The sequence below is a fragment of the Lycorma delicatula genome, chromosome 11 (genome assembly GCF_047948215.1).
Source record: "Lycorma delicatula isolate Av1 chromosome 11, ASM4794821v1, whole genome shotgun sequence".
In the NCBI taxonomy this organism is placed as follows: Eukaryota; Metazoa; Arthropoda; class Insecta; order Hemiptera; family Fulgoridae; genus Lycorma; species Lycorma delicatula.
Window position 1 is genome coordinate 76,171,755 of NC_134465.1, and position 16,231 is coordinate 76,187,985.

General features: G+C 28.0%; 1 protein-coding gene and 1 long non-coding RNA gene across 7 annotated transcripts in view; one reads left to right on the forward strand and one right to left on the reverse strand.

The window, feature by feature from the left end:
• The window catches only part of LOC142332058 (uncharacterized), a 100,439-nt gene that overhangs the window by 22,168 nt on the left and 62,040 nt on the right, over positions 1-16,231 (forward strand). For 3 of the 4 annotated variants that reach the window (XR_012758139.1, XR_012758141.1, XR_012758138.1), the window contains exon 4: positions 658-798. This is a non-coding gene — a long non-coding RNA (uncharacterized LOC142332058). The remainder of the gene's footprint in view (positions 1-657; positions 799-16,231) is intronic. The other variant, XR_012758140.1, reaches the window with a different exon arrangement.
• yl (Putative vitellogenin receptor yl) overlaps positions 10,715-16,231 on the reverse strand; it is a 144,566-nt gene continuing 139,049 nt past the window's right edge. For 2 of the 3 annotated variants that reach the window (XM_075378230.1, XM_075378231.1), the window contains exon 31: positions 10,715-11,613. In XM_075378230.1, the coding sequence (XP_075234345.1) occupies positions 11,425-11,613 (189 nt within the window). In that variant the 3' untranslated portion in view covers positions 10,715-11,424. Of the gene's footprint in view, positions 11,614-15,221; positions 15,310-16,231 lie in introns of all 3 variants that reach the window. The other variant, XM_075378232.1, reaches the window with a different exon arrangement.

Genomic DNA, 16,231 nt, shown 5'->3' on the forward strand with positions numbered 1-16,231 from the left:
TTATCTGCCCCTGCTTTCTTTGGTATCATTATTATAACACTTTTTTTAAAGTCTTGACGGAAATTCCCCTTTTTCATAAATATTACACACCAGTTTGTATAATCTATCAATCATGTAGATGTTATGACATCCCTAAATCCAAAATTTCAACATCCTGCGGCTAATTGTTTTTGAGTTTTGCGAGATATATACGTATGTACGGACATCATGCCAAAACTAGTCAAATTGGATTCAGGGATGGTCAAAATAAATATTTCCATTGAAATCTGAAAAGTGAAATTTTTCATGATCACAATACTTCGTTTACATCATACAAGCAAGTAAAAAGAAAAAAAAAGAAAAATCACATACTTTACTAAGATTCAAAGAATCAGTGAGCCAAGGTCTGTGTGACATGGTCTCACAGACAAATTTAATGTGAGCCACATGGCAATCAATATGTTAATATTATTTGCCTGTTCTTATATTTTTAATAAAGAAAGCTTGCATTAGTATCAAGTATAACCTCATTCAAGCTACCATAAAGCATAAACCAGGGCAATCATTAAGGAATTACAAGTGAGATGCTTATGAACATTCTTTTTTTATACATATGTATTTTTTTATTATGGATGTTTATTTTAATCTTTATTTCTGTTTTTTGCCTTTTTTGTACAGATAATGGAATGGGCCTGAAAATAATACTTTTATTAATAAATCTATTCCTCTTAACAAAGATATTAAATTAGAGACTGATCAGCAGAAATGATATGCTTTTATTTACCACATCACACAACTGAAACTGATGCATCTGTGCGTGTAAGCTTTTTTAATTTTTTTTGTATGTTTTGCTGACTGAGGACCATGAAGTAGTATTTTGCATTCATTTCTTATTCTTCTGTATATTTTCATTTCTTGTTTTCTAAGAGTTCTTCATTCTTTTGCTTTAAAGAAGTCAAACAATTCTTTATCTAAATCATTAATTTATTATTTCTCCCACGTATATTTAAATTTTACTTATTGATTTTTCCATATTTTGTTTTTTGGGTCCTGGGGGGGATCTTGGCCGGTTACAAATTCTGCCTTTTTGAAATAAATTTTTAGCCTTATTTTCCGTGCAATTTATTTTAGCTGGTTTTCTTGTTCTGCTGCCTTTTTGAGGTTCTCCAAGAAAATTGTAACATCATCGGCTAAGGTTAAGCAGTTAATTGCAATTTCTTTCTATTTCCAATCCGATTCTATTTAGGTTGTCTCAACTTTTTTCATGTTCTTATCCCATTCTATTATTACTTTCTCTAGGACACAGATAAAAAGAGTTAAACCGATTTGTTGTCTTCTGTTTTAATTTCCATTTATCCTGATATTTCTAACATGAATTTTACTTCTGAAGTTCAGCTTTTTTTTTTGGCTGTTTTCATGATTTTTTCTGTAATTCTGCTGCAATCAAGCTTGCTACCTTGTTTATTTTCTGGATGATTTTGTCTATTTATATTTCATTAGGTGGTTTGGATTTTTTAGTTCATATTGCTGAATTTGGAATTGAAATCTAACCTAGGATTCTTGATAGTTTAATAATTTTCAAAGTACTTGTTAGAATTTTGTGATTGTTGTTTTTCCTAAACCAAAGGCTGGTTGTTTGGCATTTGGTAAGTGTTGTTAATTTTAATTCAGATAGACAAGCATAAATCCCATCGATACAAGATCACATTAAAAAAATAAAAAACATAAGTACATAACAAAATTAACATTCATCAGCTAGGATAGCTCTGTATAATGTATTACAGAATGTCCAAAATTCTGCCAGATATAGCCAGATGGACCGTATTTAGGTGCAACTCAATTTTGGTGAAGTTATTGCGTTTGGAACTTCAAATTTTTAATTCAGTTTGCAAACTTTTTCCATCCAGGATATATTACTCACACATTACAAACGTATGCAGGTGTGTACATATGCACGCTCAAACATTTGCAGATTTTTCATAACATATACAAAACTTTACACAGTAAGCTTTATAATTTTACCTACACACAAAATATTTCCATAATAATACATTTATATACTGGTATATTTATACATAATTTCACTTTATACAATATAATACACATATATACACATTTGTATAAATATATACACACACACACACATATATATATATATATATATATACATACATATGTGTGTATATATATACACATGAAAATATGTCATTTTATACTGTAATAAACAAACAGCTGGTGTTATCTATTATTGCAGAAAACTACCAAAAAAAAAAAAAAATTATGAAATGGTGAATTATTATGACAGAGAACGAATTGTCACCAGACAAAAAGTAGACGTCACATAGTTCCAATAAACACTTCAATTGTACTAATCAGCTACGTCAGAATATTCCGTCAAAGAGTGGTAAGGGGTTAATAATAGCGATTATAAGTACACTAGAAAAACACTTTGAAAATTGTGTTTTTTTGTAAGTACTTTTTGGTGCAGGACAATCAAGAATATTTTTAATACATTGTTGCAATTCATCTGCAAAAATTTCTATTTGAATATAAAGTCCCAGTCAAGCGTGGCAATTTTCTTTCGCTGCAAAATTCCATTTCCACGTTCCATTCAAAAGCTTCATGTTTAAGTGGCTGTAAAAAAATTAATATTATTTAGAACCAAACTCATCAAGGAAATTTGGTATCTTCCAAAATTTATATTTTTATAATCTGGTATATATTTTTAGATATAAGATAAGAATTCAAATTATGGTCAATGTGGTAAATGACATTTATCACGATAAAAAATTTCACCATAAGCAATATTAACACTAATGTCAGTAAGATTAGAAAAAACTAAATCAGGAGAATTATTGCAACAGTTTAACACTTATTTGATTGTGTCAAAACTATCAACTTGACACAAAGGTTCAAAATCTTTGTGTTTTGGGAAAAGTTTACATGGGAATACCTCTGGCAATGTGTCGTTCATTTTGCAGATTTTATTCATTAATTGAATAAATTCAGTCAACGCCAAACTTGCGTTTCGAGTTTTTTAATACTAGCAGGTATGTGGGAAAAATGAGTGCTAATCACAGCTGTTTTTTTATACTAGAATCGTTAAATGCTTCTTTGAACTGACAACTGTCAAAGCCTCCGCACCAACGAAGTCGTTTACTATACCTTTGACGGCGTCAAAATGTTCATTGTAAAACAGTACTGCTTCAATCCATGTTTCCCCATCGAGTTAACTACTTGTTCGAAAGGTAAAGACACATTTGGCAGTTTTTTTTTATAGACCTTATTGCAAGCAGGTGTCTTAAGAAACTCTTTCTTTGTTGATGAAACCAGTTTATTTACATTCCCAAATTTGGATTGTACTTCTTCAGCGAGTCGATGCACATCCGTGAGCAAAGCACGTCACATAAACCAAATTGAGATAAAATACTCAGAAGGCTTTGGCTGCCTTGAACATACAGGGAGCAGCATCTGAGAGAAATATGAACATTATTTCATCTGCAGAAAATTCAGGAAATATTTTTTTAATACCCTCAATCACAAATCTGGTGTTCGTAGAATAATTTGTCTTTTCAAGGTCTTTGTATGCCAATAGTAAGAAGGCGGCTCTAATTTTAATGCACGGACAATTAAATTGTAACGGTCACAACTGTCAGCAGTTTCATCAACTAAAATCCAAATAATTCTGTCTGAGTTTATTGCATATTTCTTCCAGAATATGTAGGTAAATTGTTTGTATATAATTTTTACACAATGTTGATTCATCTGCTATATTTTGATTCAAGAAATATTTTTGCAGAAAGTCTTTGAAATAGCATTTGTAAGTTTGTGAAGAAGAATATTACTTGTAAGCAATGTTTCACATAAAACCATGTGCTAAAGTGGGTTTTTTGTTTACCTTTGGAAGTAAAAATCATTGCTACTTGCTGCTGTTACAAGTTGTTGTAATGGGCCTTTCTTTCCTGCAATATGAAGACTTGTCTTGACATGCTGGTCTATTTGAAATTTTTTGATGCGCGAAATATTTTTCTCGCAAACCTGACAATATAAAACATTTCTGTCATATGTAAATATTCCAGGATAGTCAGATATTCAATAAGACTTTTTTTTGGGAAGCATGGTACACAATAACTTTGTACAAATAAATTAGACTGATGCACTGAGTGCATCAACAATGACACGCGTAATTTAATTGCCTAGTGGGAGTGCTGCAGCAGACTCACGCGACGCATGAACAGTATCGTCCATACTTGTCTCGCATGAGTCTGTATCTTACTTGACCTTATAATAATATTATCCTACAAAAACAATAAACATGTGGCTGCTAAGAGCCGTGTGGTTAATAGGTTTGCCCGGCTACAACGTAAGATTTCATTTATTAACTAGGTACCTACCGAAAAATATGCAATAACCAGTGAGAATGGGCTTAATTCTCACTGATTATATGCATTAAAATGCGTATAATCCGGTCTCTACTGATCACATTGGTCAAAGTAACATCAGAGAGACTGATTTAAGAACTGTGATTCTCTGCTGAATGTGTAACGTTAGGATAATTTTTAGAGATATTAATTTTTTAGAGTGCACAACCTAAATACTACAAATTAAATTCTGACAACATTCTTGTAATTATCTGAAAATGTGTAACAAAATAATTACAAAAGAGCACATAATAAATTTTCTGATAACTTATGTAACAAACAAAAAAAGATAATTCTGGCTGGTAAGAGACCCTACAAACATAAAAATAAAGTAAAAACCAAACTTTTATTATACCATAATAAGAATTACCATTGCCATTTATTGTTATCTAAATGATTAAAGTTTCAGTTGCTTAAAAATAATATTTAAATGGCGACCGTCATTGTCTATACACGACTGAAGCCTCACTCGGAAATTGTGCATTACTCTCGTCATCATCTCTTGTGGAATTTCCGCGATTTCGTGTCGGATAGCAGCTTTGAGTTCGTCGGTTGTCCTCGGTTTGTTTTTGTAGACTTTACTCTTTAAGTAGCCCCATAGAAAGAAGTTACAAGCAGCAAGATCGGGTGAACGAGCTGGCCACGGCATGTTACCTCGCAGTGAGATTAAACGCCCTTGAAACATTTGTCTTAGGAATTCCTTAGATTGTCTTGCTGTGTGAGCAGTTGCACTATCCTGTTGATACCATACAACACGATTTCCAATTTCATTCGGTTTCGGCTTCAGGAAGTTGTTTAGCATGTGTACATAACGTCGAGACGTAACTGTAACTGTTCGCCCTTCCTCCTCAAAAAAATACGGGCCTATGATTCCAAAGTCTGCTACAGCACACCAAACTGTAACATGTTGACTATGGAGAGGTCGCTCATGCAGTTGTCTAGGATTACTTTTTTTGCCCGATAACGAAAATTTTGCTTATTGACATAACCTGATAAATGAAAATGCGCTTCGTCAGATGAGAGTACGACTGCATTGTTTGGAACATTTTCAAGAATAGCGTGACAAGATGCGATACGACTGGCCCGATCACGTTCACTAAGTTCCTGCACAACCATTATTTTATACGGGTGGAAGTACAGGTCTTGGTGTAAAATTCTTCTCGCTGTTCCATCAGATATTCCCAAAGCTGGCAGCGTGCCTACAGGCTGGACGCCTTGGAGATCGTGTAACTGCTTGCTGGAGTAGTTGAACGTTCTGTGGAGTTCTACCTGGCGGGGGTTTTTTCATAGCCGAACTCTAAATTCTAAAATTTAAATCTCAACTCTAAAATTTCTAACCCATGTTAGAATGGTTTTCCTGTCAGGGATTGCACAGTGTCGACTTATCCCGAAGTGTGTACGAAATAATCGCTGCGTACAGATTACAGAATCACAATTTTTAAAATGAAGTTACGATGACGAACGCATGATGTTCACCGCTCCAAAATTGCACAGTGCTGAAAATTGCAACACCAGACATGCACTATGGAACCAGTCCGGACCCGCCTACTACCACTAGCGCTGAGCTACGACGGTGGCAAATTCGGGAGTTATTTCTGCCGCTCCCTGTATAAGAAAATATTTTAAATATTTTATTTATAAATATTAATACATACAATTAAATATGTAAATTAATATATAAATAGACAGGCGCACGCGCGCGCACACAGAGAGAGAGAGAGAAAGAGCAAGAGCGAGTGAGGGAGGTGATGTGAAGAGCTTGAGCATTAGAGAAATAGATTTTATGAAATTAAATAAATTTTGCCAAAATATCAATAATTTTAATGACATATTCAAGTCATATAACGTGCACAGTCAAGAATATGACAGACAATAACAATAATCCGAAGGGCATTCTGCCATATCATCTCATATATGAGATGATATGAAGAATCCATGCCTTAATCTGGTATATTCAAACGACCACTTCCTAACAACAATCATCTTAATGACTATCATGGGATTACATAGGGTTCATTTTAACAAAAAATGTTTCAAAAAGCAGGCATAATCAGAACAGACCTACAAAATTTGGCGAATTCTAAACTTCCTTAGTAATTACATCAGCTTTTGCCTGAGTTTCCTAAAGGGAACCCACCCACATATGTGGACTATTTACAGTAAATAAACCTCCAGTCGAGTAATAAAAATAAACTAAATAATTTGAAAAAAATTTTGTATATGAAAAAGTTACATTGATAATTATGTTACTTCTTGACATTGAATTTGAGAACAAACTGTCATACTATGACCTCAGCTTGTCTATTCCCTGCTCAAAGTACAGTGCCACCAAGTACCTACCCTTCTCTTTATACAAGAGTTCATCATTGTTTTTTAAGTGCTATATGTAGCCAATCAATTCCTCAATTCTGAGAACATATGAAAATCAAATGGTGCTAAATCAGAGCTGTAAGTGGGATAGCAAAACATCTACCACTAATAACTTGTTTAGCATACCATTAATTCTAACGATGTAAGGCTATGCATTGTCATAAAAAAAAACTAATCCCTTGCCATATTCTGTATCGTTCTCCTAAGCTTTTCAACATTTCACAAAAACTGACAATGAGTATTATCAATCCAGGTTCATAAATTCTGCCAACTAAATTCCTTTTCGATCCCAAACATGGTAGCCATCATTTTTTCTTTGTTAGAATTTGTTTTTTTTTATTTTCTGGGGTTGTTGAGTGGGCTTGTGTGTACATCACTCTTTAAACTCTTGTCTCAAAAACTATGAACCGAATCTAATGTCTCATCCCCAGTAATAATATTTTTTAAGATATAACTTTGGAATTAATTAAGAAGAAGCTTGGGAATTATTAAAATATAATTTTATTTATATAAAATCATAATTAACTTATCAGTAAAAAAAAATGTAGTTATTAATTATAGATTAACATATACTTTACATGTTTTTATTTTTTTTTCAACGTGTATTACAATATTATAAAGACATAAATTAAAGACATTAATTACAATAATCTGACTAGAATTACAAATTTTAAGAGTACAAAAATTTAACATAACTCATACTTTATGTCAGATACAATATATAATATTAATTAACAATAAATTACTTGAAAACTAATAAAAATGTATTATTTTTTAGTTTACAACAGTTAAAATTAATATCTAAAATAAAAAAAAAACAATAATATTATTATGATATTCTTCTTGTTAACTAAAGTCATTAACCGAGGTGGAAAATTAGTAATTATTTAACAATGATATAGAAATAAAGAAATAATTTTTTTTTGTAAATTATGCAATATGAAAATAACTGAACACAAAAGCGATAAGTTATTTTTGTAATATTGGAAGTCATTTCTGTATTTAAGATTTAATAATACTTAACCTCCATCCAGACTTATAATAAGTTCCAATGCAAAATCATTTCCAGGGATTTTCATACCACTTTAATTTAAGAAAACCTCACTTGCTATTTCTTATTTCAAAATATCACATAAAACTGATTATTTTATGAGGGGTAAGGAACGGGTATGTAGTTCAGTAGTACTCCTTACCTTGCATTATTGTTAATTTTTTACAGCAACTGCTATTTAACATTGCTGATATAAATATTTACATCCTGTATGAGTACAAATATCAAATAAAGGTGCATCAATGAATTTTTCTCTCTTTAAGTGAACCATTTTCTCCTTCTGACACATATTTATCAGAGATAAACCCTCAAATAAAAAAATAAAACAAAGATTAAAAATGCTGATAATAAAAATGTAATACTTTCCTGGCATCAGGTATTGATTCTTATCTAGTGGAAACATAATGATACATGAAAAAGTTACCTAAGGTTTCTTTTTTAAGTTTATAGTAAAATTGTCATTATATGTTTAAAGAAAATTTAAAAAAGTTTCAATTTTTGGGGATGATGGAATTTTTGGGAAAAATTATTTTAAAAAATAAGAAAGTATGCATGCATGTACTAAGCTTAATAATAAAGTGGGTTATGTTTGCAAAATTTTGAGAAAATTGGCCCCAAAAAATTATCTACCCCATCCCCAGGAGATATTGACTCCAAAATTTAATAACAAATTGCCCCATATACACGAGTCTCTGTACAAAATTTCATCGAAGTCGGTTTATCCAGTCAAAAGTTCTTCTTGCAACATAGTCTTAAAAGTTACGATGCCAGGAAAGTAAAAATATTAAGTCTAAGATTTTTAATTACAGGTTATTAAATTTTCTTAAGGTTAAATTTAAAAAAAAAACTCCATATTTTACTTTTTGTAAAAATATCTGAAATATTTTTTTATAATCAAACTAAATTTATTTAATAAAACATTTTAAAATGCTGTAATGCTGTCATTAATTTTTGTATCTATATAATTGTCTGGTTTAATAGTTAGTTATATACTCTGATATCAGTTGACAGTTCAAGTGATTATTTTTTTGGCAGTTATGATCTAAATGTATTAAAACATTATATTAAATAAATTTACTAAGATGTCCAAAAAAAAAAAAACTTTATTTGATTATTTTTATACCTGTGTACTTCTGATGATAAAAGTGTCTCACTATGGTGAAACTGTTACACAATCAATGTGTTTTCCCCTCTTAAACCACTTATTTTCAGTAAAATCAAACAAAATTTATGTATTGTTTTATATACAGATGGGAAATGACTGTATATGATATCTAAGAAGCAAACCTGAATAATATTTCAGTAGAAAAATCTGTGCATTCATATTAGAATTTTTTTTCAGTTCATTAATTTTATTGCTTAAGGAAGACAAATAATAAAGGTTTGGTATTACTTCAGGAACTTAAAGAATTTTCCAAGCTTTCCCTCATAGAAGATCCCTTCCTTGACTTTTTCAATAATGTTTTCTGTTTTGACATACCAAATTTTGAAAACCCTGTTAATAATTTCCAGATATTCTTGATTCTTTATATATTCAATTCTGTTATTTAGAAATGCTATTTTCAGAAATTATTAATCCTACTAGCCTTAAAAACAATAAAAAAATGATTACACTATCATTATTTTTTTAGGGTATATGAGTATTTATTAGAATTGTGATCTATTTGAATTGATTTTGTAATATATATATATATATATATATATATATATATATGTATGTATGTATATTAAATCTGATGTCAAAAAACAGACAGAAAGCTTTAATATATACAACAACAAAAATCCTTATTGTAAATACTTCTATCATTATGTTAAGTTATAATTTAACTTACACATTTAATGAAAATTCAGTTCAATGTAACTGTTTGGAACAATCGATAACATCGATCAGCTAAATATACTCTTAACGTAATGCATCATATAAATAACTAGAAAAAATACTAACAAGTTAGGTGAAGACAAATAATTATAATCTGCCATTAAAATACTAAATAAGTTTACATTTATGAGGCTACATTATGAATATAAATAAAAAAACAATGTTACCAAAAATTAATGTAAAATAATTAAAACTATTTTTAATACTTTAAAAATAAAATATATAAATGCTACATCAAATAATTACTAAATATGAACAACAGAAAATATAAAGTATAAACAATATTTGTTTCAACATTGTATCTATATGTAATTAAATATATATGTAATTAGAAAATAATTAAATTATAATGTTATAATAAATAATTTATAATAAATAAATTATAATTTATGTTGTAATTAAGTAATTATAATCATTGAAACAAAATATGCAAATGCTTCAATCGCACAATTAATTTTATCACAGAAGTTAAATTAACTGACCCGAGTTGATTTTTTGATTTAAAAGTAACTATTAAGATAAAATAAATACAATGATAAATTTGAATTCTTTTACTAAAAACTAGTTCGTAAAAATTATAACTAATTTGAAATTTATTATAATTAAAAGATAAAGAGAAAAGTTTGTTATTTAAACCGATATATCTGTACAAAATATTTGCCAATGTTATGAAAATGATTTCCTGAAATGAATTAATCACCATAAAAAAACAAATACCCATATGTACCTTGGATAATAGTACATATTAAGTAATAGTTCTTAAAGAACAAAAGAAAATTAATATGAAATAAAATTATAAATTAATTTTTATAATTGATTTTACATAATTTTACTGTTTGTTTTAAATTCTATTTTATTTTTTACATCGGTACTACTTTAAATAATAGCAAATGCAACATGACAAAAAAAATATCTAAACATAAGATCTAATCTATTTAAGGTACATTACAAATGACTTTTAAAGAAATATTTTGTAACTCCAGAGTGAATTATAAACTTAAAAGTTTATCTAAGTTTGAAAATAAAAGTTATTTCAAGTACAGAATATTTAAGTCATATGTACATTATAAACTTCCTTACCGTTATTATTATAGCACAAATATGTTTCATACGTAAACTATCACTCATCAAAATTTAGAAAATGTAAATGCATAGATGTGCAGAAAGAATCACACGAGTACAGTCATTAGTTCAGTAATCCAGCCCTACTCTAGTCATTAATTTACGTTCTCTGAACTTTGATGAGTAATACATAAATTAATATAAGTATTTTTAATCAGTCTATTTATAATCTTATACAGTAAATTTATATTCAAATCAGGAAAAAATTCATCAAAATTACTAAAAACCTTTAAAAAGTATTTCAATAACTGCTAATTATTTATTCATTTTAACATTACTTTATATAAATTTTAATTATAAAATAAACTGGCAAAGGCTAATATTTTTTTTTAATATAAAATGAAAAGGAATATAAAAATGTTTTTCCTAATAAAAAAAAGTTAGAAAATATTACCAACATTTAAATTAGGATTTTTATTATATTCAATTAAAAAACAGTAACACAAATATCAATTATCTTATTAATAAATACATTTATTAAAATATTCTATTAAAAATTTTTGCAACATTTATAAATAATAATATTACCAACAAAATTATAAATTAACTATATAATTATTAAATAAAATTAATAAACAAATTGTTATTATTTACAAACAACTTTATGAACTTAATAACAATGGCTCTTTTTGTTGGTCTAATTTTACATCTGTATATTCAATAGAAGATGTTTCTGATCCACTATCTTCCACTATTTCCACCGCATTTGACCAAAAAACACTATCATTATTACCTTTTATTATTTCTATATTATTAGCATTATTGCTATTTACTTCTCCATCTTTAGGCAACTGAAAAAAGATTATAAAACATAATTATTATTTTAAATTATATTTTTTCTACGATTCAACACACATAACCTTGTGCATCTGGAATAGACTGGACCAGCAAATGTAAAAAATTACATTTTGACGAGTAAATAAAAAATGTAGAAAGTTCTTACATCAGTAATAATTAAAAAACCTTAAGTGTCGGGTTGTCTGAGCATTCTGATCTCGGATAACAGGGTTGACAAGAGCTCACTAGGTTCACTAGTTGACCCTGCTACATTTCAGAGTCTGCGTAAGAAGAAGAAGTGGCCCAAAGGAAATCTCATTTCTCAAAATGATTCAAGAATTTTATTCAATAAACAACCTGGAGAATGAATGTATATTATGTAATTTCACAAAATAAATACATTTTATCTTATATCTTACTGGCCAAAATGGCTTAAGGATCCTGGCAGCTGATGTCAATAAGCCAATTAAAAAAATTGTTTTAATAAATTTCAGAGTATTTAAGTACAATAAATAATCGCAATGTCATTATTAATTACGTTAATGTGTTTCCATAATGTACATCGTTAACGTACAATTCTCACTGAAGATACAATATCTCTGTGTGCATTTTTTGTTCAAAGAAAATAAAAATTTTATTTATGTGTATGACAAATTATGTCATCTCTTAACAGATTAATTTTACTTCATAAAAAAATATAAATTTCAATTTTATATCATTACGACATCATAAAATTAAATTAAATCAAAATATTGTTAATATAACATTTTTATTTAACAACATTAGCTTAACGTGAGAATAATGTGTTATGTATTACACCGGGTGACCAACCTATAACCATAGCTCTATACTAAGCACAGGTTGCAACATGTAATGAATGAAATGAATGACTTTATGAATGAAATGAAAACATAAATTAAAATAAGTTCTGTTTTTTTTTTTTGGCTTGATGATATTGCCACATAAGCTTGAAGCTTATGGGGTATGGAAATGAAATTTTGTAGCGTATGAAAAGCGCCATGCCTGACTGTGATTTAAACCGGGGACCTTTGAATCAAAGATTGAGATGCTACCACTCCACCATGGAGATCGATGTATTTACATTAGCAAAGGTTATAATTTCTTTTCAATAAATAAATTATTATTTTCAATTTGATTCTACAAAAATAAATTTTAATACACATTTTTGTATATTTTAAGTTTCTCAAATTTAAAGAGTACGATATTACATTTATATGATTGCTATTTAATAATAATAAAAAAAATGAGATTTAAAATAATTTTATCACTAATATATTTATATCCAAAATAATCAAACTTAGTTAAAAAAAAATGGCCTCCATTTTGTGCATGTAAGTATACTGGACAAAAACTAGATCTATTAGTTTGGTGGCTCAGTCAAGATTAAATTAAAATAATAATAAAAAAATAATATAATTTTAAAAAATGCACTAAAAGTAAAGATTAATACTTTTTCAATTAAAATTTAATTTCAACTTTTTGAACTAAGCACACAATTAAAAACAAATGTCTATAAACTCTTAAATAATGACTAACTTCAAAATCAAAATAAAATGTATAGAAAAATTATTATATTTTACATTCTATTTTGTATCATAAAAATCTTTTTTTCTTTTTCTTCCGACCACTACGGATCATGTTTACATAATTTTTGACTTTTTTTTCCCAAAAGGTTTTCATTCTTTTACTCTGTTGTTGCCTTTCTTCTATCGATCTATTCAGGTTTATACTGTTCTTTTTCTTTCTCTTTGGAAATTTAGACTTTCAAATTACTTTTCTAAATTTATCTCTGTCTTTACACAGATACTTAGAAATGTTTTTAGAACCAGTCGGTCTTTGTGGCTCTGTTTATGTAGAAATTAAATATTTGTTTTCTCAATCTGTGGTTGTTCATTCTGCATAAATGTCCATAAAATTGTAATCTTCTTTTCCGGATTAAGTCCCTACTTTTTCTGTATATTTGTAAATGTTTTTTCACTTTTCAATTAGTAAATTCCATCTTCATTTTGGTCCTTAAATTTTTCTTAAAATCCTTTTTTCTGCTTTTCCTATTTCTTGTTCTGGAAAAACTACAGTTGCTGCCCCATACAGTGCTCTGTTAGGATTACAATTTTATAATACCTCAATTTGGAGTTATATGACAGGGATTTTTTATTATAAATGTCCTAGTGAGATGACAGGTAGTTTTCATTTTTTGTCCTCTATTCTTCATCCCATTTTAAAAAATTACATTTAGCATTATGATTTCTCCCAAATATTTAAATTTTTGAACTCTACTTATTTCTTTATCGTTGAGAATTTTAAGCGTTTGAGTTTTGCTCTCTTTGTCATTAAAAAAATCAGTTAATTTTTACATGACATTTGAAAAACAGCTTTGCTTGCACATTTGATTGAATTTTGGACGTTTTTGAATTTTTATTTTGGCCTCATCTATATCTCTTGCAAAAATTGCAACTCTTCTACTAAGGCCAGAATGTTTGTTTTTATGAATTTAGTTTTATACCCATTTTTTGGTTAAACATTATAAAAATATTTTATTAAATATAATTTTTTTTTAACTGTGGCATATAAGCCTAACCATTAATAACAATAAATAAAAGAGACAAATAGACACAGAAGAATAACTATTTAATAGAATAAATTAAAACTGTGAAATTCAACTGGCACCCCTGAAATAAGCAACAGAGAAGTAAGAACCTGCCCCTTGATAAAAATATGAAAAGAAATGACATAAGATTACTTACTATAAAGTGTGAACTAAAAATGGCTGAAATGCAAAAATATGTTCAATTTTAACTAAACTTTTTAACATTTCATTTGAAAATATTTTTACACGTAAAAGAATTATGAAAGAAAATTGTATACACTGACAATATAATTTATCTTTTAATAACTTATAAATGAATCACTGTAAGAAGTTTCTCTTTAAAATTAAAAAATAATAATTGAAAAATCCTAAGTCCTTAACTTACATTTAAAAATACACATATCAGAATTTGAGAACATTAACTTTTTTTTCTTAAGAATGGTTAAAAATAAAAATAAAAATTATTAATTTATTAATCTCAACAAAATTTTTTATAAAAAAAAAACAAATTCTAAAAAAATATATAAACTTTAATTTGTATAACATTTCATGTCATGAAGATAAAATGTGAAATCAGAATTAAGCTCTTTTTACCAAAGACATCTTATCTGAACCAACTAATCAACAGACCTGTGTTTTAATGCAAATAAAATAATCAAATATGAAGAAAATCAAGAAATTACACAAATCTTAATCACATTAATATAAATGGTTTATTATACACATTTTTGACACGTAAAGAAGTTGAAAAATTTATAATAAAAATATTCTGGAAAATATTCCAGTCATAAATTATAAACTTTGGGGAAGTAATAAATGAAATCTTTTGTTGTCCAGAATTATAAGAAAAGATCCTACTGTTAAATCGAAGTGAGCAATGTATTCAAGGAAAAAAATACTGGAGAAAAAATTTAATATATATATGAATATATAAATCTAGTTTGGATTAATGAAAATATTAATTTAGAAACTGTATGCTCAATTAAGGCAGCGCTATGATGAAAAAGTACTAACCTATATAGAGCATCAGCCACAGAATATTCCAACTGAATTAATGTGCATAGTTAATACGCATGATTGCACTGTGTGGAATCACGTCAAACTAAAACAAAAGAAAATTAATGACGTCTTCAAAATAAATTTGAATAGATTACCTACATTATTTTGTGTTATCATTAAATTAGTTTTTTGTTTTCTTCAGTTTAACCATTACTTTTGAAATTCTTCAGTTATTTTGTGCAGATATAAAAATTGAAGTTCATATGGATAAATTCAGTAACAGCAAATAATTAAAATAAAAAATTTATACAATGTAAAACAAAATTACTGTTTTTCAATTCTTATTTAACATGTTGGATGTGGTTTTTAATGTGTTTAATTTCGCTGTACTATAAGTCCCCATTCCCCAGTATTCACATTTCCACTGGTATGTTACAGGTTATCCAGGTTTGGAACGAACTTATTCCTTCTAATGTCAAAATTTAATTTTTAGAATTACTAAGTATGACAAAAAAATCAGTACGATAGGAAAAAATATACTTGCCACACAGAAGGGAAATTGAGGAAAGAATAGGACCATAAATGCTATTACAGGAGATATGTAATTGGTACCAAAGCCAACGTGTTTCTAATCACTGCCACGGATATGTGAATGTGTGAAGCATTCTGGCAAAGCCAGAAAGTTTTTGAAATTCTAACATCTTTTTATAAAACAATTATGAAATAATTCTTTTTAATTTTTCTGAATTTTTTATTATTTAAGGGGGCCTGTTTTATTGATTTTAATGATTATAAAAAAAAAAATTTAAGCAACAAAAATTCCAAAATTTCATAAAAAAAATTTTCAACTTTAGGGGCTTTTTTATTCTATAGTAAAAATTGAGTTAAGATTAATTTATAAGAAATAATCCCTAACAAAAAACTATGACCATACTTTCCCCTTTAATATTTACTATTCTAGCTATATATTCATTATGAAAGTAAAAATTAAGTCAAAAGAGAATTGTTTAAAAATATTGAAAAAA